Source organism: Cyprinodon tularosa, unplaced genomic scaffold (assembly GCF_016077235.1).
Source record: "Cyprinodon tularosa strain WSP-4 unplaced genomic scaffold, ASM1607723v1 ctg390, whole genome shotgun sequence".
NCBI classification, from domain to species: Eukaryota; Metazoa; Chordata; class Actinopteri; order Cyprinodontiformes; family Cyprinodontidae; genus Cyprinodon; species Cyprinodon tularosa.
The window spans coordinates 322,001-346,500 of NW_024039108.1; the positions used below are offsets into that span (position 1 = coordinate 322,001).

Sequence of the window (24,500 nt, forward strand, 5' to 3'; positions counted from 1 at the left end):
AGGGATGCAAAGTGTTGATTGTTGATTAAAGAGGTATGGATACGTAGGGAGGAGAGAACCGCATTTAAACGGCAAGACAGAGAGCACAAAAAGATGAAGGTCAGAAACAGAAAGAGAACCGGTGGAGGTACCAGATCTGCTCGGGTCCTGCTTCATGCCAGGGACGTCACGCTACATGATTGGCTGAACGTTGCCACATGATGTCAAACATTGTGGTTTCCCAGACAACGATAGTAACATCATGCAGCGTCAGTGTGCCGAGTCGGGAGCATCTGTAGCGTTAGCGTCTGATGATCAATGATCCATGACTGAATTATAACAAAACTGAAAAAAATCTATTTATGGTGAACAAAGCAACTGTTAGACCATGATATAAAGGGGGAGAGCAGGGTAGCGCTGTGGCTAGCTGGGTTCAGTAGCTAACAGGTCAGCCTCTTTTGGCTCAGCCATATTTGTAACGTTCTTGGTTCTGTTAAGTTTTCTGTGAGTATTCAGTTTCACGTTGATCCATGTTTATCTCTGTTTTCTAGATTTACTGGTATTTTCTGGATATTTTACTTCTTAGTTTTTTCTTGTTTGCCCTCTGTTGCCCTCTTGTGTTGGTCTCCTTTTCCATAGCTCCCTTCTAGCATCCTCTCTTCACACCTGCTCCCAATCAGCTCATTAGTCCTGTCTTTGTTCAGTGTCCCATATATACTCTCTCTGTGCAGTTCCTCATTTCTGGCTCCTCGTGCATGTTTTCCCTAATGCCTCCATGGTTCGGGTTTGTTTTTTATGTTGGATTTTTGGATTCCTGCCTCTGTTGCCTGTAAGAACTCCATAAAAACTACAAGAACTCACCTCAGCCTCCTCTCCTATGCATTTGGGTCCTCAAAACCTCAACCAAACCCTGACAAGTCCCGGGGGTGAACATCACAGATACGCTCAACTGAAATGTAAACACCACCTCACTCATCAAAAGGGCAGAAATGTAGTTCTTGCGGAGCATGAGGAGAGCCCATCTGCCCCCACCCATCCTCCCCACCTTCTACAGAAGCACCATAGAGAGCATTCTGACCAGCTGCCTCACTGTGTGGTGTGGAGGCTGCAGCGCCTCAGACTGGAAGAAGGTGAGAAGAGAAATGAGAAGAGCAGAGAAGATCATCGGGGCTCCTCTTCCCTCCATTAAAGACATTTCATCCCAGCACTGCATTTCCCAAGCCCGTAACATTATAAATGACCCCTCACACCCCCACCATGGACTGTTCTCCCTGCTGCCCTCTGGGATGAAGCTTCGAAGCATCCGATGCAGGTCCAGAAGATTCCAAAACAGTGTCTTCCCCACTGCCATTAGACTGCTGAATGTTGTTTAGAATGGATTATAAAAAAGCAACAACTGAATGTTAGACAGTCATATTTTTACATTACTGTTTTTCATCACATTTTTTATAACTGCTACTTACTTATCAAGGCTGCAATTGTCTAGAGAGCTGTTCTTAACGAAATTTATTTTTGTTTATACTTTATAAAAAGTCTGTCTAAGTCAATAGTGAGCTACACTACTTTTGAATTTCTTTCAACAACAACCGTTTGTTTCCTAGAAGAAGAATAACTGTTTTATTTGTCTAAAATCTCTAAGAAGTTCATTTTTTAAGTTGTCCCATTTGTGCTTCTTGCCCTCAGATCTTAATGAAAAGAATAAAATAAGCTTTTTCTTCATCTTGGTAAATGGCAGAGCCCAGTCATAGAAGGCAGTACTTTCCTTCAAGACTGACAAAGATTGTTTTCTACTTTTGGCTACTTTAGGTCAACAATGAAATGTAAAACAATAGCAAATATAGGTAATAATATGTTGAGACTCAGACAGAGATTTGATCCTTAACAAACAGGTGCAATAAATTTGTTTGAGTGGAGTTGCCATATATTGACGTCATAAGAGCCAGGGCCCTGAGCAGATCTGGCAGATACACTGGCCCTCCGAGGGTCATTTACAGGAAGAAGGGGATGATCAAAATGGAAGCAGGGGGACAAACTGCTGGAAAGCCTTGGAAGGCAAGAAAAGAGTGATGAGAAGGAGGAGCAGGAGAATGTGAGGAGGAGGCTGGGAGCCTGATAAGATCATCACCATCAAGGCCGCGTATGTGCAGCCCCACAGCCAGAAAGAGAAGCCGCACGGTTAACGACGGCGGCGGGTTCACTGGAGCATCCGCTTTCTGATGAAATGACCTGAATCCTATTCTGAACAACAGCTGCAGAATCACACAGCCAAGACCAAATCTGTATTCATTTCTGCAAGAATATCACCACGGCGATATGAAGCTTCTCAGCAAGTGTCTGGCAATATGTCACTCTGATGTTGGATAGTTATGGAGACATGGCTGAAAAATGTTGATGATGTTTAGCAAAAGTATTCTGTTCCCTTTAGAGCTGTGAAAAAAACCCCAACAGATTTATCATAGGAGAGGGAGTTAAATAAAATCAAACACTAAAACCTTTAAAGTTGTTGCTCTACACAACAAAAACTGCATTTCTTTTTTCTATTTTACTTCAGTTTCCCTTCTTGTTATGTCCATTACAGAATATTCTGATTCAGTTCAGTTTACAATAGCAGCTATTTAAAATGGCCCTAGGGAAACCCAACTGACTGCATCAAGTATAAAGTCAGATTTTTGCCAAAATGGCACAAATAGTCATTCAAGTAGATTTATTTCAAACAGAAGCAGATAAAACACCCTCCAAGCGCGTCTTTGCGCCTGCAGATTTAGACCATGAGACCCCAACAAGTCACACGCATTAATCCATGCTCCTTCTGTGCTCGTAGTTCCTTGTATGTGGATCTAGTTCTCCACAATCATGTCAACTTCTGTCCCTTTAAGGCTAAAAAGATGAAACTGCCTGTGATTCAGAAAATGCCACCTATTTAGACGGTACTTCTTCTGTGTTTAGCTAGAAATAGGATTTCATTCAAGCCTCCCTTTTCTCAGTATAAGCAGGGAAGCTAACGTTAGCTACACTCAGACGGAGTTCAAAATTTAACATGAACCATTTTAGAGCATTTAATTTAATGACGAATTCCCTTTATCAATTTTTAACTCCTAACTGTAGGAGAACAGTGAATGTTTTTTTCTTTGTTTTGTTTTAAACAAAGCATTTTAAATGCCACAATAATCACATTTAATGAATTTTAATGCCAATTAAGGCCTTAATTTAAAAAAAAAATAATTTTATGATTTTTAATGACCTGCGGAAACCCTGATCTCAATTCAGACATTTCATTGTGGAAATATGATGTTTATTATTCCAATACTATGTGAATAATAGAAGTTTTAATGTACTGTTAGAGCTAATTGATCATGTGGACCCATTAAAGCCCCTTTTGCTGCATCAAAATTAGATCAACAGAAATTTCAACAAGAACTGAGTAACGGTCAGGAAACTGATCCATTGATAATCTGGAAACTGTAGCATGGGAATGAGGAGACATTAAAGAAGAACTAGTCCAATTTGAACTGATTGCTGGTTTTGATGTGAGCAGACTCGCAGACGTTAACTCGAACAGTGAGGTGAACACAGAAGGTGTGGAGAGAAGTGCACAGCAGCCCACACACAGGGGCTTCAGCAGTAGCCAGCAGGCTCTTGAACATCTATCATACCTGCCTGCTTCAATCCCATCAAACCCCCCCACATACACTCAAACACACACACACTAACACCCTGTGAAGGGTTGTGACAGCTGAACAGCGAACCACAAGCGGAGAAACACATGTTCCTTTCTGGTAGGCTTTCCACACAAACAGAAGTGACCACCATCTCTGTTCCATTTCACTTCACATCAAACGCATCTTTCTCCTCCTTCTCCTCTCCAGGTTTAATCCTTCCCTTTTCTTTCTTTATCTTAAGAATCTTTTTATTTTCCCAGATCCTTTTCTCAGTCCTTTTTCCTTTAAAACATTGTATATTGTCTTTTGCAGCTCAGATTTCTGGCTTTAACTACACTTATAAGGTTAGAATTTGTTGGTTGAATCTGAAGAAGACATCTGCTTCTATGCAAAACACGTGTATGTAGTGGATGTGCTGCAGGTATTATGTAGAAATGCACCTTATTGTCTTTGTTTAGAGGTAAAAAAATGTTTTTAAATTTTAAAGCTAAGTTTGTCAGAACAAAAATGAGGTTTGTTTGATTTTCATTACAGCTGGAGATTAGATGAAGGACTAAATATGAAACAAAAAAATAAAATAACAAAAAGAAGTGGAGGAAAACCAGCAAATCCATCAGTGAACTCCTCAATTTCTGTTAGATTATAAAATACAGGAAAAAAACTAAAAAAAATCAAACTACAGGCTCCTATTGGTGCAAATAAGTTAATATTTTTTCTTCTAATGTATTAAAAAGACAGGAAAGACATAAGATGCTGATGCTCTGCAACTTGTAGGAAGTTTAGATGTAAAGAAAAAAACTGATATGGGTGGAAATTTATCATGAGTCAAAAGAAGAGAGATTGGATTCTCCAGATGTAATATTTTACCTCCTCATGATTTCAATCCGAACAAGGAAATACTTTTCCTAAAACACACCCTTAATCATAAAAAGTACATTCACATATTTTTGCAGGTCATCGATGCATCGATTACATTTTAAATGTGTTTAAAGACAAACAGGAGGAGGAGCTAACTGCGTGCTAGCGGCAGCAGCTATGATTGCTGATGGCAGCCAACCGCTGGGTAACGCGGCGCCCCGCCGAGGCCCCCAACACACAAATGAGTGGCCTGACAGACCGTCACGGACCTGATGGGCTGTCATTTCATAAAATGAACTGTCACTTGTAGTGTCCTTACACCCCCACTGGGACACTCATTATCAGCCATGATTGCCCCCAACTAACCTCTGACTACTTCTCCTCCTCCTCCAGCCAAAGCACTCAGGCTCCTTCATCTCAGCGGCACCACAATTATCATCATCTGTGATTCACACTGCTGCTCCCTGGAGGAAATCTTCATCCTTCTTTTTCTTCTTCTCAATCAATCTGTGAGACTTCAAAGATTTCCCTTTTATCTGCTTCCTAGACATAATCTGTCCTACTTTTACAAACTAAAACAGGGAAAAGGCCGGCCAGTCATCACCACTCACCTGCACATTTGGTTCTGGTAATCAGAGGAGGCCCCGGCGGCCCCGTTCCTCCTTCTCCTGGCCTGGACAGCAGGACCTTGATCTCATACTCCACATCTGGGTCCAGATGCCATAACTTATAGGTCGGGGCGTCAACCACATGAGTCTCTGCCCAGTTTCCGGTAGTGGTGCGGTACTCCACCTCCTTTAGGATGATAGGACCATCTCCAATGATGCTGTTGGCGTTGGGTTTGATCCATAGGTAGGTGGCGCCAACAGCAAGGAGCTCTGGGGGAGCGATGGGAGTCGGTGGGGCTGGAAAATATAATCAAAAGAAAAACTTAAGTTATTTTACAGATTTTCTTTAAAAAACAAAAATATATGTCCATGTTTGTACTGGAGTTTTTTTGGTTTGGCATCAGAGATGAATAGAAAATAAATCCCCTTTTTGTTTGTCATTTGACTAACTGAACTTATACCATATTAAGTTATTAAGTCCTTTTAATGAATATTTAGGCCTAGTCATTGCTGCTGAGTTATGCAATACTAAAACTAATGAATTAACTTTGTAAAACCCTCCCCTGCTTGTCATGTCAATTTACTTTTAGCTTGTTCAGAGTAATATTTAAAAAAATACTGAGGTTTTAAATATGCTCTGAATCATCAAGCCTTTTCATTTCAAATCAATTTATGACCAAAACCTCTCCAGTGAATATACCTTTATCCTGCCAAAAATATCCAAAAATGCATTTCATTTAGCAAATCAAAGAATCACAATACATAAACAATTTGTTACAAATAAACAAATCTACAGCGATGTCCATCCATCCGTCCGTCCGTCCATCCATCCATCCATCCATCCATCCATCCATCCATCCATCCATCCATCCATCCATCCATCCATCGAACCAAAACATTGCCAAATTCACGATCCATATCACAGTATTTTATAGAAGTAGCTTTACAACTGGCTAGATTCAGCCTTTTAGATCCGTAAACACAGAAACACCTACCACTCTACAAACCCTTGATCTGCTACCACCGTCGACCCAGCGGGCCACACAACAACTGAATCTACTCCCAGCGTTAAATCTGATACCTGTATGATACACAAAGATTGACATTTAAATGGTCTGAGTCAAATTTGTTTCTTTTTTTAAGCTATCTTTCAGATAGCTCAAGGAAGACTATCTTTCCTGTGAGTTTTGGAGTAGAAGCCTGCAACCAGAGGCTACTATAAACTGGACGGAGCAGCTCCTTCCTTCATGACCTCCGAAAGCCGAGAGCAATACAACCATCCTCAGAATCTCACAGCATGGCCATGCTTAGCTTTTTCTGAAAACTGGAAAAGACTCAGCTCAAAACATAGTTTAAAATGGTACAAGGTCTGGAAGGGGCAAAGAAGGTTTTTTTAGTTGAACAATTTGGGTTTTGATTGATTGATTGATTGACTTTATTCATCTCACAATGAAGGAAATTACTCATTACCTCAGCTTAAATTGTGAAAAAGAGAAGAAGAATATGCCAAAGGAAGAAAAAGGTGCATTGGATATATACAGTATATAGAGTGAGTCCACATATGACAGCTTTTTTGTTTGTGTGTTTACATGGGTATTTATATAGATGTATATTTATTAGGGGTGCACCGATAAATCGGCCGGCCGATCGATCGGCCCCGATTTCCTTAGTTTAGGGTGATTGGTGATCGGCCGATATTTACATATGAAACCGATCTATTTACCTCTGCGAGTGTCTTAAGATCAGTTGCTATTCCATATTTTTTCTGATCTTTTGTTGAAGTTTTGTTTTTTGAAATGTAAAAAATCAAAAGACCAATGTTGTAGTCTTAAGTTTGTTTTATTTCATTAATATTTATTATTTAATTCATTTCTATGTCAAGGCTCTACCTCATGGGCAGTTAAAACAAGTTTATAATGCTTCAAGGCTATTGTTCAAGGGCATGTTTTTCAAGAAAAGATTGTAACATTGAAAGTGAATTGCGATCTTGTAACACAGTGTTGGTTATAGCAAAAAAATAATAAAATCGGTATCAACCAAATTCGGAATCGTCAGGTCAGACTTTTTAAAGATCGGTGATCGGAAATCGGCCGGAAAACTGCAATCAGTGCACCCCTAATTTTTATACACATATATATATCTATATATATATAGATATATATATAGATATATTCACACTTACTCCCAAGTGGGGTCGTGAGGTGTGCTGGTGCCTTTCTCCACCTGTCTACGGGTGAGAGGCAGAGTAGAGTACAGTCGCCAGTCCATCGCAGGGCAACAATAAAGCTCCAATCTGTTGTTATTATTAAGAACTAATTATTTGGTTATTGATCAGTCTTTAAAATATTATTTTAACAAATGTTTTTTTTTTTTTTTTTTTTTATGCTAATCTGACTTCATTCTCAGTTCTTCAAGTTAAATCTGTTTTTAAACATAAAAGAGAAACCTCCAGAGGTACCAGAACCAGGCTGAGTGTAAGCAGTCATCTGATGAGGTCATCTGGGGTTCAAGGAGACAGAAGAAAATCCACGCTGAAGAGTGATATCATTGCATCATCGCGTTTATAATGGTTTTCACCCATTTTTGTCTTCTTATTTCCTCTAGGTTAGTTGTGTGTTTACTAGATAAGTTAAGAGTTTATTTTAAAGAAATATGTTTAACCCAGAATTAAGTTATTATTGTTATTATTATTATTATAAAAAAAATATCATATGTTGATTAAAAGTTGTGAAGGTATGCAAAGTAACCTATAGGTCAACTTTAAACCAACATAAATACATAACAATAGCCTTAGAAAAGCAGCATACAGCAGAGGGTGTGGCTTTGTTATTTCCTTGATCATGGAATCTAAGACTTCAAAAGAGCTTAGTGACAATTATAAAAAGATATTTTTTTTTTTTTTTTTTTACTGTGTCCTGTCTGGCAATATGGCAATAAGAATAATTGTCTTGATGCCAAAAAGAGCCCAACAGATTTTACTTTTACAAGTGTAGCAGTATGGCAGTTGTCATATTGCTCCACTTGTTTCATGCATATAAATTGCTTTATTATAATTATGTAGGGAGTTTTACAGTTTATATGGACACTGCAATGTAAAGAGAGCAGAAAAACAGAAGAAAAAAAGGAAAAAAGAAAAAAAAATGAAAGAAAGAGAAGATAGAAAGGAGACAATGACAAAACATTTTCAGTCTGCTTCATCACCTGTAACGAGATGAAAAAAAGAACAGCACAACCGAAAGACATGGTACGAGATATACAATAAAGCAACACCTTGAAACTATCGCTAAAGTAATATTATTAAGTCTGACATGTACTAGAGAGCTGAAGAGGCGCACCCCCCAGAGCACTGAGTCCAGTGCCGGGAGACCCAAAGCCCCAGGCGCCCAAAGGGACCCCAAGAGCGAAGGCACCAAGGAGGGGGCAGCCCTGGAAATCAGACCCCCACCAAGGGAGGAGGAGAGACAGCACCGAAGAAGCCCCCCAGCCACCGCCATGCCGGGGCCCCGGGGAGCCGCGGGCTCCGCCAGCAGCCGGCCTCCCTGAAGTAGGGCCGGGCACCGAACACCGCCCCCCCCCCGGCACCGACCGAGAAGCCCCGGCCCCACAGAGCACCGAAACACGCCCCACCCCCCGGCACCAAGCCTCGGCGACCGGCCGCAACACCAAACGCCCAATTATTAAAAGATAAAATGTAAGTGTGCTAAGTTTAAGCGTTGATGAGCAAAAGACGAGATGCAGAAAATGTTTACAAGCCAAGCAGTAACATTAACTCCAACAAACAAGCAAAGCTGCCACTGCATACTGACATAAATCTGAAAGCGACTCCGTTAAAGAGCAGCGGGAGCAGATGGAAACAATGACAGGGAAATTAATTGGACTTTTCCCGCTAGTCATCAGACTGCCTGCGCCTGTGAAGCAACGCGCTCATCAGCATGATCTATGGTAATTACCATGGACAGCTCCCGCTTCTCTGACGGCCCCTAGACCAGCACCTTGGACAGCGATCACATCCAAGATCTGCCTACATACACTATATTGCCAAAAGTATTTGCTCACCCATCCAAATTATTGGAATCAGGTGTTCCAATCACTTCCATGGCCACAGGTGTATAAATTCAAGCACCTAGGCATGCAGACTGTTTTTACAAACATTTGTGAAAGAATGGGTCGCTCTCAGGAGCTCAGTGAATTCCAGCGTGGAACTGTGATAGGATGCCACCTGTGCAACAAATCCAGTCGTGAAATTTCCTCGCTCCTAAATATTCCACAGTCAACTGTCAGCTGTATTATAAGAAAATGGAAGTGTTTGGGAACGACAGCAACTCAGCCACGAAGTGGTAGGCCACGTAAACTGACGGAGCGGGGTCAGCGGATGCTGACGCGCATAGTGCGAAGAGGTCGCCAACTTTCTGCAGAGTCAATCACTACAGACCTCCAAACTTCATGTGGCCTTCAGATTAGCTCAAGAACAGTGCGCAGAGAGCTTCATGGAATGGGTTTCCATGGTCGAGCAGCTGCATCCAAGCCATACATCACCAAGTGCAATGCAAAGCGTCGGATGCGGTGGTGTAAAGCACGCCGCCACTGGACTCTAGAGCAGTGGAGACGCGTTCTCTGGAGTGACGAATCGCGCTTCTCCATCTGGCAATCTGATGGACGGGTCTGGGTTTGGCGGTTGCCAGGAGAACGGTACTTGTCTGACTGCATTGTGCCAAGTGTAAAGTTTGGTGGAGGGGGGATTATGGTGTGGGGTTGTTTTTCAGGAGCTGGGCTTGGCCCCTTAGTTCCAGTGAAAGGAACTCTGAATGCTTCAGCATACCAAGACATTTTGGACAATTCCATGCTCCCAACTTTGTGGGAACAGTTTGGAGCTGGCCCCTTCCTCTTCCAACATGACTGTGCACCAGTGCACAAAGCAAGGTCCATAAAGACATGGATGACAGAGTCTGGTGTGGATGAACTTGACTGGCCTGCACAGAGTCCTGACCTCAACCCGATAGAACACCTTTGGGATGAATTAGAGCGGAGACTGAGAGCCAGGCCTTCTCGTCCAACATCAGTGTGCGACCTCACAAATGCGCTTCTGGAAGAATGGTCAAAAATTCCCATAAACACACTCCTAAACCTTGTGGACAGCCTTCCCAGAAGAGTTGAAGCTGTTCTAGCTGCAAAGGGTGGACCGACGTCATATTGAACCCTATGGATTAGGAACGGGATGTCACTTAAGCTCATATGTGAGTCAAGGCAGGTGAGCAAATACTTTTGGCAATATAGTGTATATTGTGGACACAAAGGAGCACCACGTTTTATGGAAATCCCCTTCACAGATTTTAATGCTCAGGATTTTATGATGCTGCAGGCTTTAGGTTTCCTTATCAGTTCTCTGCTGAAACAGTTTATCTATGGATAAAATCTTTTCACCTTAAACATTTTCTCCAGGAAACTCTTAAACAACTGAATCAAATCCTTTATTTAAATATTAGCTTGTGACTCTTAATACGGACCTTTTTATGTTTCTTCAGTGACAGGTGCTTTGTTACTTGACAGCTACATTACACCTGCAAAGAATAATGTTCCTTCCCCTGCTGTGGTTTGAAAACAAAGTTCTGATTTAACTCTGAACGTTTTTCCCCTTCCCTCAAGGCTGCATTAGCATATTCATGATGGCCGCAGGACAGATGAATCACCTGTCAGTCGGTGCACAGTCATACATCTCAACTATATAGAAGCACACTGTGCGTGCTGCCATGACACCAGACATCAGGAATCTTTTTATCAACTGCTTCAATCAGGAGTTACCTTACCAACATTGTCAGGAATGTTTGAGCAAATATTTGAATCAAATGATTGTAAATCTTCAAGGATTCTTAAAACGAAAGCATCAGGGGGAGAAGTTTAAATTAATTGTCTAATCCAGCAGTCTCCAACCTTTTTTGCACCACGGACCGCTATATGTCAGACAATATTTTTACGGACCGGGTTGAGGGTGGTGGGGTTGGGTGGCGGACGGACCAACCGTTTTTTACTTGCAAGTAAACTGATACGACCAGCATTAAATCAAATACTAACAGCATAAAAATAAAACAAGCTGGTCCCATCTAGGCGTAATCGGAGAAAATGACAGACGAAGTGTGCCTCTGATGTCCAGTAGCTTTGTTTTGGTCGCTGTAACCACAGAAAATCCCGCTTCACAAAGATAGGATGTTATAGATAGGATGAGTCTTGACCTGAATTAACAGGTGACAAGAGGCACAAATGCACCGACTGATTGGGAGAGAATACCGCAATTTTTTATATTTTTCAAAATAAAATATCACTTAGACTGTGGTCGGCGATAAATTATATATATATATATATATATATATATATTTACTTTTTTCTGTGCGGCCCGGTACCAAATGACCAACGGATCGGTACTGGTCCGCGGCCCGGTGGTTGGGGACCGCTGGTCTAATCCACACATGATGAAATGATTCATACTGGATCAGATATAGGCTAAGCCCTGGAACAGCAGGGCTGTTCCGTCTACTTTTTAATTAAAGGCCTGAATCTTAAGTTTTTGATAAAGCTTATAGTTAGAGTGGCTCAGGTTATCCTAAGCTATCTCTATAGTTTTGCTGATATAGGCTTAGACTGCTGGAGGACATAGGGACCCCTATTTTTCATCATTCTATCTCTATTCTCCCACTCTGCAGAATCTGTTCGTTCAATCTCTAACGTTCTGCTCTCTCTGCTTTTTCTCATAGTAGCTTCATCTGGTCTGTTCCTGTTTGGCTGTGACTCCATCCTGGAGAGAAATATCAGCTGCCATCAACGCCTTAGATTACAGATGATAGAGTTGGGCCTGTTTTCCATTGTTAAGTCATGTCTCTCTCCTAGACTTAGCCAAAGGCTCAGCTTTTACTGTGACTAACTGTATGTTACGGAGTAAATCCTGCAAATCAATGACTGGAAGCAATCAGCTGGTTTTCCTTAAATAGAAAACTGAATCAATCTGACTGGATTATCTGGTTTAATTGGCTCCTTAATTGTTTCTCGTATAATAATATAAAGACATATAAAGACACTTCCTGACAGACAAAAGGTGGAAACTGCAAAAGACTTCTGAGCTCCATGTCAGGAAAGGCGGGATGCCAGTCTGTGACAGGACGAAAAAGATACAGACATAGACATACAACCATGCACACGCACAAAGGACAACCTAACAGTCATGTGGAACACAGAACCCCCATGCACAGGGTGAACATTAGGGTGATGACTTCTTTACAACCTCATATCCCTGCATCATAATTTGATGAACTTTTATTAAAAATTAGGCAATAGCTTACTTTTAAGGTAATTTGATGAAAACATTTTTAAAAAACTCATGCTCAAAATAATATTAGCATTTTTAATTATCAGCTTTTTGGCCAGTTTTTAAAGTCACTGTAAGCATAGACAAAATTGAACACAAGCTTAAGAGTCACATGTATAACATTAAAATAGGGTCAGAAAACACGTAAGGAAGTCAAATCTCAAAGCTAATGTCATTGGACAGGATGAATCTCAGAGGGAAGTTGACCTTGTGAATTTTTCCTTAGTCTTAATCCTACTGACAGTAATAGTGATTTTTTTTTAAAGTGGTTTTTGCGTGACCCTTTTGTATATTTCAATAGAATAAGCATCACTGTAGTCATTGATAGGAAAAAGTTTATTCATGCTACAGGAAACAATTTTTAAGAAAAAAAGTCAAAAAGTCATCACCCTAATGAACATGAAATGCCAACTCCATAAAGAAAGCCCCCGGGCTCGGAATCAAACCCAGAACCTCCTTACTGCACAGTAATAATGCTAGAGACTTTGCCACTGTGCAGCCCCACCAATAATTTGGTCTAAAAAAGCTATTTAAATTCTTCCACTTTGAAAAACAAACTTCTCCATCCGACGTGAAACTCCTAAATGTGGGTTTTTATAAAGTTCTTACAGTAATTATTTACAAAGTGAGGCTTAAAGTCTCAGAAAAGCTTTTACAACCACACATCTTCTTCAAAACATACAGAGAGCGTATGCTTCAAAATAGGAAAACTGATTTGAAAGTTTTGTAAAGCATTTTCCAACAAAGGCTTCAGCTGTACTTGAATATCCGGTTCCCAGTAATGCAGTTTTTTGATGATTATTTTCTCAAGTGGCTCCATCTTCATTTTTCTAAAGAGCACTTCACAAACTCCATGAACATCTAAGGGCTGAAGACAGAGTGCTCTCCTTCACATTTAGAAGAACTACTGCTAAATGTTCACATTCAAATCAACGTGTTTCTCTACCCTGCATGGAAGTCCAGCTGCACGTTAAAGTTTGAAAGCCTCTGGAAAAAGGGGAATAAATGGCTTCGCTAACCGTTCCTTAAAGAAATTCAACTCTTCATTAATATCAATTATTTTCAACGGCCTCTCCTGATGTTTCTCCGCAGGATGAAGAAAAGCCACTCGACCCCTCCCTCCTCCCGCCTGTTTCCTTCCTCCTCCAGCTCATTTAGCACCACGGCGCAGAGGGGGGGACAATATGGTGGCTGTGAGAATGTGGAGGGAAACAGAAGCTGAGGATGGACTGTGATTGGGTGGCAAAAAGCGCAATAACTGTTTTGTTTTTTTTTTAAGCATGTAAATTAATCTAAACAGTCAATATATAAAGTTTTTATCCTTCTATGTATATCCTGACTAGTTATTGAATAAAGAACCAAAAAAACACCTACAGTTTCCTACGGAAGCCGAGTGCGCTCCTACTTGACTTTCTTTTTTTTTTCTTTTGCTATCTCGAGATAAACCATTAAATGTTTTCTTGAGATAACGTGATAATTTTCTCGTAATCATGAGAAAACAGTTATTGATTTCTTGAGATAACGAGATGATTAACCATTATGAGTAATGAACTAGGCCAGTCCATTCAGGCCTGCGCTGCCCGTAGTTTTGGATTTGCGGTACCGCATGTGCGCAAATAATCATAAAAAAAATGATTATTTCTTTTCACTCATTGTCAGGTCGTGGTGGATGATTGGATTGCATGGAATACAGTAGAAACAAATCTCACTGTTTTTTAATTAAAATATTTAATCTGGGTTAATCATCTTATACCTTCACAGGTGTAACTGCTCAGAAAACTTCCAGCACTAAGGCGCCGGAGGGCAGAGATGGCAAAAGTACTCACTTTCCGTACTTGAGTAAAAGTACAGATACTGTGTTAAAAAATACTCTGGTAAAAGTGGAAGTACTGATTAAACTTCTTTACTCAAGTAAAAGTAACAAAGTACAGGCTTGTAAATTTACTTAAAGTATAAAAGTAAAAGTAGAAACCACTTTTTTCATGCCGTTGCCTACATTTTAAATGGATGTCTGCCAATAGGACTAGATCTCCGTTGTGTTCATTTTCAATCATCTACTATACTACTATGCTAACGCCACCGCCACCAAGCTACAATGATTTGCCGCGAATGAATACCGCCAAATCTGTCGATTCATCTTGTAGTGGTGCGTCAAATGCAACGTAGATTCCCATCCAATTATATTGAATTTGGTATTGATGACGTGAAAAATAATAACGGTAACTCCATTGAAATGATTCAAAACTAAAGTAACGAGCCAATTTTTAAAAATGTACCGAGTAGAAAGCACAGATATTTGTGTAAAAATGTAAGGAGTAGAAGTAAAAAGTCGCCATAAAAATAAGTAGTAAAGTAAAGTAAAAATATCAGAAAAATCTACTTGAGTACAGTAACGAAGTATTTGTACTTCGTTACGAAGTATTTGTACTCCGTTACTTCCCACCTCTGCCGGAGGGATAGGTCTAATTGCTTATGAATCAGGAGTGGAAGCACAAAAACACAGGATTATTTACAGAATTACACATAGGCTGCCATGACTTATACTTAGGAATCCTCTCCCGCTGTTGTGGTATTGAACGATGCGATCGGTTTTAACACACACCAATTATCTCATTATGACGAGTAAAAACGGCTTTCGTTATCTTTAGATAATGAGAAAATGACCTAATAGTATCGGAGGGCTTTATGCTGCAAACATCGAACAGGCTCTGCATTGGGTGGCCCATATCTGACTCTAGAAGCCTTCTTCACTGCAGCTGAAACTTCTTACGTGCCAAAAAACTTGTCCTTAATAAGAAGATTCCTGAATGTGATTCGAAGCCCTGATGACTGCAAGCTGCGTCTCTTTGGATGTAACACCTATAGCAAAAGGAGACAATGATAGAAAGCATGACTGAAACTCTCTAAAGCCGTTCAAGGGAAATACATTTTCTTAATCAGCATCAAGAAGCACAACATGAAGTTTTATTATATTTGGATTTGATAAAGAACACAAACTTCTCCATCTTCGCAGAGACCTCCATGTATGCAACAGAAAACCAGCAGAGATACACTGATTGCTAATCAGCAACAATCGGCGCACACGCAGGGTTGACGAGATGATGCAGAGATGTAGGAATAAGGAGGAAAACATGGAAACTGCTAGATTTAAAGCTGTATTGCCGACAGAGGCGATACGAAGGTTAAAAGGAAAGGCAGGAAAACAAAAGAAGTTAAGATTGAAGCCAAATTATTTCTATGTTTTCTGAAATGTATTTAGGGGGAAAAAATTGAAAGCAGCGAGAGATGGATGGGCGTTCCAATGGCATCAGTCGATTCAACAGATATCATGATGTGCTGATCTGGACCTAAATACAAAACAGCGATCTATGTAACATTTCATGATCTTATCTTCTAAATATCTGACGACTGTGACTGTAGAAGAAATGCTGGTAAAGACTCATAGTCATTCCAAACTTCTGGTTCAATTTGCATGTTTTCTAAGCCAAAACAAGTTTTTGGGCTACTATAAAAATCTTAAAACTCAATGCTAATTCTGACACTTTGAATTGAAAAAGCTTCCTGGATGGGAAGCGAAATGTCTTCAAACTTCAAAGAATCAGTGGATTGTTTGTTAACTTTTTTGGAATGTATAAGAAATTATTAACTGTTAAAAAAAATTTTAATATATACAAGAATATACAAGAGAGAAGAAACAAGAAAATGCCTGGCAAATAAATAAACAGAAATAGATAAACATGGATGACGGTGCTGTAAAATGGAACTATTACCAAACAGCAAAAATAACACACAATGGCAAAAACCATAACAAACTACTGCTAATAGTAGTTGTTGAGGCTCCAGAAGCTTCTTTTTATTGGTTTCATTAGTTTGTAGTTAATTCCGAACAGTATCAGTTAAAACAATTTTGTAATCATGGGCCCCCTGCAAAACATCTGTGGAAATCCTTGGTAGCAGATTATATATTTCTAGTCTTAAAAAGTTAATTTTTGATAAAGCTTATAGTTAAAGTGGCTCAGGTTATCCTGAGCTATCTCTATAGTTATGCTGCTATAGACTTAGGCTGCTTAGACTGCTTCATTCCATCTCTGTTCTTCCATACTGCAGTATTTGTTAGTTCACACCAAATACTGTTTTCTCTCATTGTTATAGCTTCATTTGGCATGGCTGACTGTGACTCCACCCATTTACTTTTAAGTGATAGAGCTGGAACCTTTTTTCTCAGTGTTTAGACTTGTTTCTCTCACAGACATAACTATGGGCTCAGGTTTGAATACCTGGATTTTCTCTTGTTCATCCTCTAACATAAAAACTGGCTCGGAGCTCTTCTGATTAAATGTTTCTTTCCCAGACAGAGAAAACTGTGGAGCTAGTTTAACGTTGACTTATCTAACATAGAAAGTATTTATAGATCAAAGCTTCTATGTTTGTTTTGTGTCTCTTCTTCTGCCTCCTTGAACCCCAGTTGGCCTCAGCAGATGGCTGCAAACACTGAGCCTGGTTCTGGTTCTGCTCTGTTTCTTGGTGTGAAAAGGGAGTTTTCCTCTTCACTGTCACTGCAAGCATGGTTGGTGTGAGGGATTGCTGAAGAGTCAATATCTACTGTCTCTACCTGCTCATCCAGGAGGAGAGAATCATGCAAAGTCATGACTGGATATAATCAGCTGGATTTCCTTACATAGAAAACTTTTAACCCTTAACCTCACTGGATGATCTGGTTGAATCATTTCTGTTAAATCACTTCGGATGACTTATGTTGTGAATTGGCGCAACAAAGTGAATAGAATTTCTTTAGATTTAAAATTTAAGATAGGGACCTCTTTATGGTCAAATTTGGCACAGTGTCTGAATACCTGAATAGTTACTTGAAACGGCAATAACCGGAAATACTGGATCTAATAAGGACATTACTGTGAAAGTATTCTGGTATTGCCACTTGTCCTAACTAATTAGTATTTGTGCTGCACTGGATGGACTGTTATAATTGGGAAAATGTTCAACAAACAGAATAAAAAAAAAAAGAGAATAATTTTTGTGATACAAAACTGCCTAGAAGAATCCAATTAGTGCAGCTGTATTTAATTAGTGAGGAATAAATAGAATAGAATAAAAAAGTGAACTTTCTGATCCCAGAATGTGATTCCAACTAAAACATGTAAAACAAAAGGTGATAACAAAAAAATTATATATATATATATATATATATATATATATATATATATATATATATATATATATATATATATATATATATATATATATATATATATATATATATATATATATATATATATATACAGGTGCTGGTCATAAAATTAGAATATCATGAAAAAGTAGATTGATTTCAGTAATTCCATTTAAAAAGTGAAACTTGTATATTATATTCATACATTACATACAAACTCATATATTTCAGATGTTTATTTAGTTTAATTGTGATGACTACAAATGACAACAAATGAAAATCTCAAATTCATCATATCAGAAAATTAGAATATTGTGAAAAGGTTCAAAATTGATGGCCCCTGGTGCCACACTCTAATCAGCTAATTAACTCAAACCACCTGCAAAAGCCTTTAAATGGTCTTTCAGTCTAGTTCTATAGGCTACACAATCATGGGGAAGACTGCTGACTTGACAGTTGTCCAAAAGACGACCATCGACACCTTGCACAAGGAGGGCAAGACACAAAAGGTCATCGCTAAAGAGGCTGGCTGTTCACAGAGCTCAGTGTCCAAGCACATTAATAGAGAGGCGAAGGGAAGGAAAAGATGTGGTTGAAAAAAGGGTACAAGCAAGAGAGATAACCGCACCCTGGAGAGGATTGTGAAACAAAACCCATTCAAAAATGTGGGGGAGATTCACAAAGAGTGGACTGCAGCTGGAGTGAGTGCTTCAAGAACCACCACACACAGACGTATGAAAGACATGGGTTTCTGCTGTCGCATTCCTTGTGTCAAGCCACTCTTGAACCACAGACAGCGTCAGAAGCGTCTTGCCTGGGCTAAAGAGAAACAGGACTGGACTGCTGGTGAGTGGTCCAAAGTCATGTTCTCTGATGAAAGTAAATTTTGCATTTCCTTTGGAAATCAAGGTCCCAGAGTCTGGAGGAAAAGAAGAGAGGCACTTCATCCACGTTGCTTGAAGTCCACTGTAAAGTTTCCACAGTCAGTGATGGTTTGGGGTGCTATGTCATCTGCTGGTGTTGGTCCATTGTGTTTTCTGAGGTCCAGGGTCAACGCAGCCACATACCAGGAAGTTTTAGAGCACTGCATGCTTCCTGCAGCTGACCAACTTTTTGGAGATGCAGATTTCATTTTCCAACAGGACTTGGCACCTGCACACAGTGCCAAAGCTACCAGTACCTGGTTGAAGGACCATGGTATCCCTGTTCTTAATTGGCCAGCAAACTCTCCTGACCTTAACCCCATAGAAAATCTATGGGGTATTGTGAAGAAGAAGATGCAATACACCAGACCCAACAATTCAGAAGAGCTAAAAGCCACTATTAGAGCAACCTGGGCTATCATAACACCTGAGCAGTGCCACAGACTGATCGACTCCATGCCACGCCGCATTGCTGCAGTAATACAGGCCAAAGGAGGCCCAACTAAATACTGAGTGCTGTACATGCTCATACTTTTCATGTTCATACTTTTCAGTTGGCCAACATTTCTATAAATCCTTTGTTTTTATTGGTCTTCAGTAATATTCTAATTTTCTGATATGATGAATTTGAGATTTTCATTTGTTGTCATTTGTAATCATCAAAATTAAACAAAATAAACATCTGAAATATATGAGTTTGTATGTAATGTATGAATATAATATACAAGTTTCACTTTTTAAATGGAATTACTGAAATCAATCTACTTTTTCATGATATTCTAATTTTATGACCAGCACCTGTATATATGAACCAGTCCTTCAAAAGCAGTCCTCATGCAGGCCTATTAAACCTCCAGTCCAAACACATGAACAGGAGCCTCATAAAAGTTTTATTCAGCGCATCCTGGGAGCTTATTGTCTGATGAAACATTGTGCTCTCCAAACTGATGGGTGTTACTGCCCACTGAGGGAACAAAGTACCTGCATTAACTTTTTTACTGCTCCGTATTACGACCCCGGCGAGGTGCATGACAACGTCTGATAGTGTCAAGAAAAATAAATTTCTCTAATAAAAGTCCTGCACATAAACTCGCAGAGGAAGACTTTACCTGGTGTGCTCACTTTAGATTTTTATCTGCATATTTTCAAATGTTTTATCCTGTTATATAAAACTATGATGTTAAAATATTGTTGTGCCCCCCCACACACGCACCCCCCCTCTTGAGTCAGACCTTTTTTGCTCTCTGCAGCTCTAACCTTGGATTTCTAAAGCAGCTGAGATAAAAGCATAATGAACATGAATTTCCCTTGTATCTGATGAACTATCTATGGTGAATTAAAATGAAGGTAAGGGAGATACAGGTCAGGTTTACAGGAAGGAGTATGCTTGCTTTTTCTGTCAGACTGTTTCTTTTAAATCCTGTCTTAATGCAAATTACTAGAAATATTAATTTTCCTCCCATACTCTGACACGTTGTGGTAAACTTTGATCTCGAACCTGCTGAACTAAAAGTATTCATAAGGCGTTTTAAAATGGGCAGGCTTTAAAGTCGCAGGGAAGTCATATTTAAAAGTCAAATCATTCTGACTTAAACATGTATTTAAATGTACTTTTTATAAGACGATATTGTCTCAAAAGTTTGAAAATATCTATATATATAAAAAATGCTTTTAAAACATGTTTTTTTTTCCATTATCTTCTGCAGGCCAGTTAGTTATACGTCAGCCTTAACACCTAAATTCATCCAATCATATATCCACGGTCATTTGTCAATCAAATTTTTTCAGTCATAGCATCTTGATTCATATTTCGCAGCTAATATACGGAACGGTTGAAATAAGAAATAAGAATCATTTCCTTTCCTATTGAGTTCCGTCCCAGTGTTCACGGGGATGGACGTCTGTGTCTTCAGCAGGCGTAGAGCTAAACCGGCCACAATCAAACTTGCTTGCAAACCTTCCGCAACAACAATCCCGCTCCCTTGATAATCGACCAATCACATTCACTTTATTCACTCATGGAAAGTCGTGCACCACTTGGGAGACTTCAGAACTTCAACGGTTGGAACAGCCGCATCCTTACGACTTTAAGGAGCTCTATATAAACCGTTTTGTTCCTCGTTTCCTCCTTTTACTCTGCAGATACGATGTGGATTTAAATTAATTGGAATTTACCATTATGATATTATTCTGACATAAAGTCAAAGCAATACTTCAGATATAATCAGTGATTCACCTTTACATATAGTGATTAACCTCTATGATTTTGCAGAAACCTGGAACACAATTCAAAGTGTTTTTTGCAGGTCACACTTTCAAACAGGAGCTAAAAGAGCTATTACCAAAAACAAAAAAGTCAACATTTTTATAAAAAAAAACTTATTAAACTGAGAACTACAAAACTTTACTAAAGTTCTAAACTATGCAGAGTTCCTGGGCAATATTTGAGCAACTGTCGAATGAAATGGTGTCGTTTAACTGTAAATCTCCATAATTATTTGAGCCCTTAAATTATTAAATACTATTAAGCCTTTATAGGGCCCTCAGTGAAATTATTTGAAAATCCAAATTTCAACCCAATAGTGTTATTGGAATCCAGGACAGGACCTTATTACCTTTGTAATATTAAAAAAATATGGATATTATGGATATGGATATAATATTGGCAAAATTCAATGTCAATGTAATAACAAGAAACGCCAACTTTCCAGAATATATTAAGAAAAATAACAAAAGTGCTTCTATCAGAAATTAATGAAAAACCCTCTGAGAGTAAAAGAAACACATTTTATTCGGTACAACATAACCTAAGAGGCATTAATGATGATTTTGGCACTTATTTTTTTAGTTTATTACCTGAATATAATTTTTAACTAGGCTTATTAACTTTTTAACTTAGTTTTTAACTTTTCAATTAGCTTTTTAAACTTTTTTTTCTTGACATTTTAACTTCTTTTTTTCAAACTTAATTTACAGTAGGCAATATATCATTCAAGGGTTCATCTAATTGGTGAAATCCCAAAATAATATGCACAGCCATGTTGGAGTATCCATTCTCTGAGGGACAGGGGGACTCCATTTGTAAGGGGTTTAAAAGTGATAAAAAATGTTAACTTGCCCTATAAATGCATTTTTAAATATGGAAATAAAGATTTAAGCATCATTTTACTATGAATAAATTGACTTAAATGTATTTTTTTGTCACTCATTTAGTATCTATGTATTTCATGACATTTGCTCAGCAGACTCATGAAATGTTTTAAACTGTTAATTTATCAAACACAGTGATTGGCTGCTTCTCACTGAACAGAATTCTGCACAGAGCATGAAACAGAAACAGACGTTTATTAATGCAATTGAAAAAAAAAAAAAGATGTTTAAGATTTCATTTTCAGGAGGACCCATAAACCCACTGAGAGCAGAGGAGGATAGAGGTATATGTTGGAATCATGAAAGGATCAGTGCACAGGCCACAGCAGAGAGTTACATGGTTCAGAAAGAGGAAGAAAATCCCCCAGAGGGAAACGCTGCCTGCAGGAACTTTGACTGACCTGTTTCCAGTCAGACAAAGACTGATTCCTGGGCCCAACTTAGCGAGCCTCTTATAGTATTTCTGGTACTCTTATATGTCCTCTACCTGCACCGTTTTCTACAATACCAAAAGAAATCATGACAGAAAATGTTCAAATGTTTAAGCAGGTGAGAAGAAGAAAAGGAAAAGACTCCTAACTGCAGATATAGTGGAAGGATTCAGTCTGCCAGAGGATGCAGGAGAAGTCATCTTCTGTGGCGGAAAAGATGGAAAAGTCAGCTCAGCTGGAAATGATTATGGTGCTAAAATTTGCTTTTCTCCCATTTTGACATTAGAGCAAGAAAGTAACAATATTCAAGCTGATAGAAAAAGAAACACATGAAAATGGTTCTAAATTATCAACCATTTCCTCCTTTTCCCTTTTTCATTTTAAAGGAACGATAAGGTGACAGAAAAGGGAACAATGACACTAATGTTCTTTGATTTGTTTTTACTTAAAAAAAAAAAAAGATTTTTATGAAGAATATAAAAAAAATATCTTTTAACTTTCTTGTTGGTTGAACCACTTCCTAATAAGAGTATAGTTTTGTTTTATCCTTTGTTTGACTCCAACTAGATTCACTGCATAACTAAACTAGATATTATTTAGCCAATTTAATTTCATCTGTTAAACAGATTTTTCATACATTCTCACATCCCTAAATCACTTAAACATTGCCTCTGCTTTGACACCAGTCCTTTAAACTTGCAAGGTCAAGCATGTGGTACAGAAAAACAGTGCTGAGGCTCTTACAGATGAAAAAGGACAATAGTAGTCCAACGAAAGAAAGAATTCATCATTCAACAATCCGTTTCAGAAAGAAAGCCAGAGCCAAAGTATAACTTCAAATGATGATAGCTTATAGTTAGAGTGACTCAGGTTATCCTGAGCTATCTCTATAGTTATGCTGCTATAGGCTTAGACTGCTGGAGGACATAGGGACCCCTTTTTCATCATTCTGCCTCATTCTATCTCTATTCTCCCACTCAGCAGAATCTGTTAGTTCAATCTCTAACGTTCTGCTCTCTCTGCTTTTTCTCATAGTAGCTTAATCTGGTCTGTTCCTGTTTGGCTGTGACTCCATCCTGGAGAGAAATATCAGCTGTGCTGCTGCCATCAACACCTTTGTTTTTAGATGTTGGAGATCGGTCTGTTTTTCAGTGTAGTCCTGTTTCTCTGTGGCTGGCTGGTTGTGCTCTCTTCATCCTCTGACATGGGAGCTGGCTCGGAGCTCGTCTGTCTGGCTGTGTGTTTCCTGGACGGGGCCGCCTTTTACAGCTGCTTGTTGTATCTCTGCTTCTGTCTCCTTGAACCCCAGTCGGCCTCAGCAGATGGCCGCTCACACTGAGCCTGGTTCTGCTGGAGGTTTCTTCCTGTTAAAAGGGAGTTTTTCCTCTCCACTGTCGCTACAAGCATGCTTAGTGTGAGGGATTGCAGAAGAGTCAATGAGTGGATGCAATCAACTGGTTTTCCTTAGATAAAATCTTTGAATCAGTCTGACATGATGATTCGTTGAATTGTAAAGTGCCTTGAGATGACATGAGTTGTGAATTGGCGCTATAGAAATAAACTGAATTGAATGATGCTTGACATTCCTCATTTTAGGGAAGAAATTGCTTCTTGTAAGAGTTGTCATAAAATACAACTTGTTTCTCGTAATTTTAAGACTTTATTTTCATAATATTATGACTTTATTCTCTTAATTTTACTACTTTATTCTCATAATATTGCGACCTTATTCCCTTGATTTTATGAATGTTCTCATTGTGACTTTTTTCTCATAATGTTACGGCTTTATTCTCTTAATATTACGACTTTATTCTCGTAATGTTTCAACCATATTTTCACAATTTTACGACTTTACTCTCATACTTTTATAACTTCATTCTCATAATGTTATGACTTTGTTCTCATAATTTTACGACTTTAATCTCGTAATGTTACGACTTCTCAAAACAGAATAAAAAAAATCTCTAGCCTGGCCCCAATATTCCATTGTACCAAATAACTGAGGTTCTCCAGCTTTTAAACCAGCCTAAAGCATGACTAAAAAAATAACGTCTAACACCATCACAGAAATCAAGACAAAGCATTATCTACATCATTTTTTTATTCTTTCTCTTCTTATCTTTAATAATTTTTACTCAACATATTTAAGAGTAATCTCTTTATGAATATTTTGAAGAAAAAGGACAGAACTACTGTTTCTTGGTGGCTTGAATGGAGGTGGTAGATCACTGTTGGGGATGTATGGACGTAAAACAGTCTCATTGAAGTCTGCCTTTTTTTTGTACACCAAATATGAAATACTTATTTTTTTTACACATTGAGATTTAAGACAGGGTTTTTTTTTTAAGTACAA

General features: G+C 38.8%; 1 protein-coding gene across 15 annotated transcripts in view; it reads right to left on the reverse strand.

Moving 5' to 3' along the window:
* The window catches only part of ptprt (protein tyrosine phosphatase receptor type T), a 471,678-nt gene that overhangs the window by 310,884 nt on the left and 136,294 nt on the right, over positions 1-24,500 (reverse strand). For all 15 annotated transcript variants that reach the window (XM_038297556.1, XM_038297553.1, XM_038297554.1 and 12 more), the window contains exon 8: positions 5,108-5,401. In XM_038297556.1, the coding sequence (XP_038153484.1) occupies positions 5,108-5,401 (294 nt within the window). The remainder of the gene's footprint in view (positions 1-5,107; positions 5,402-24,500) is intronic.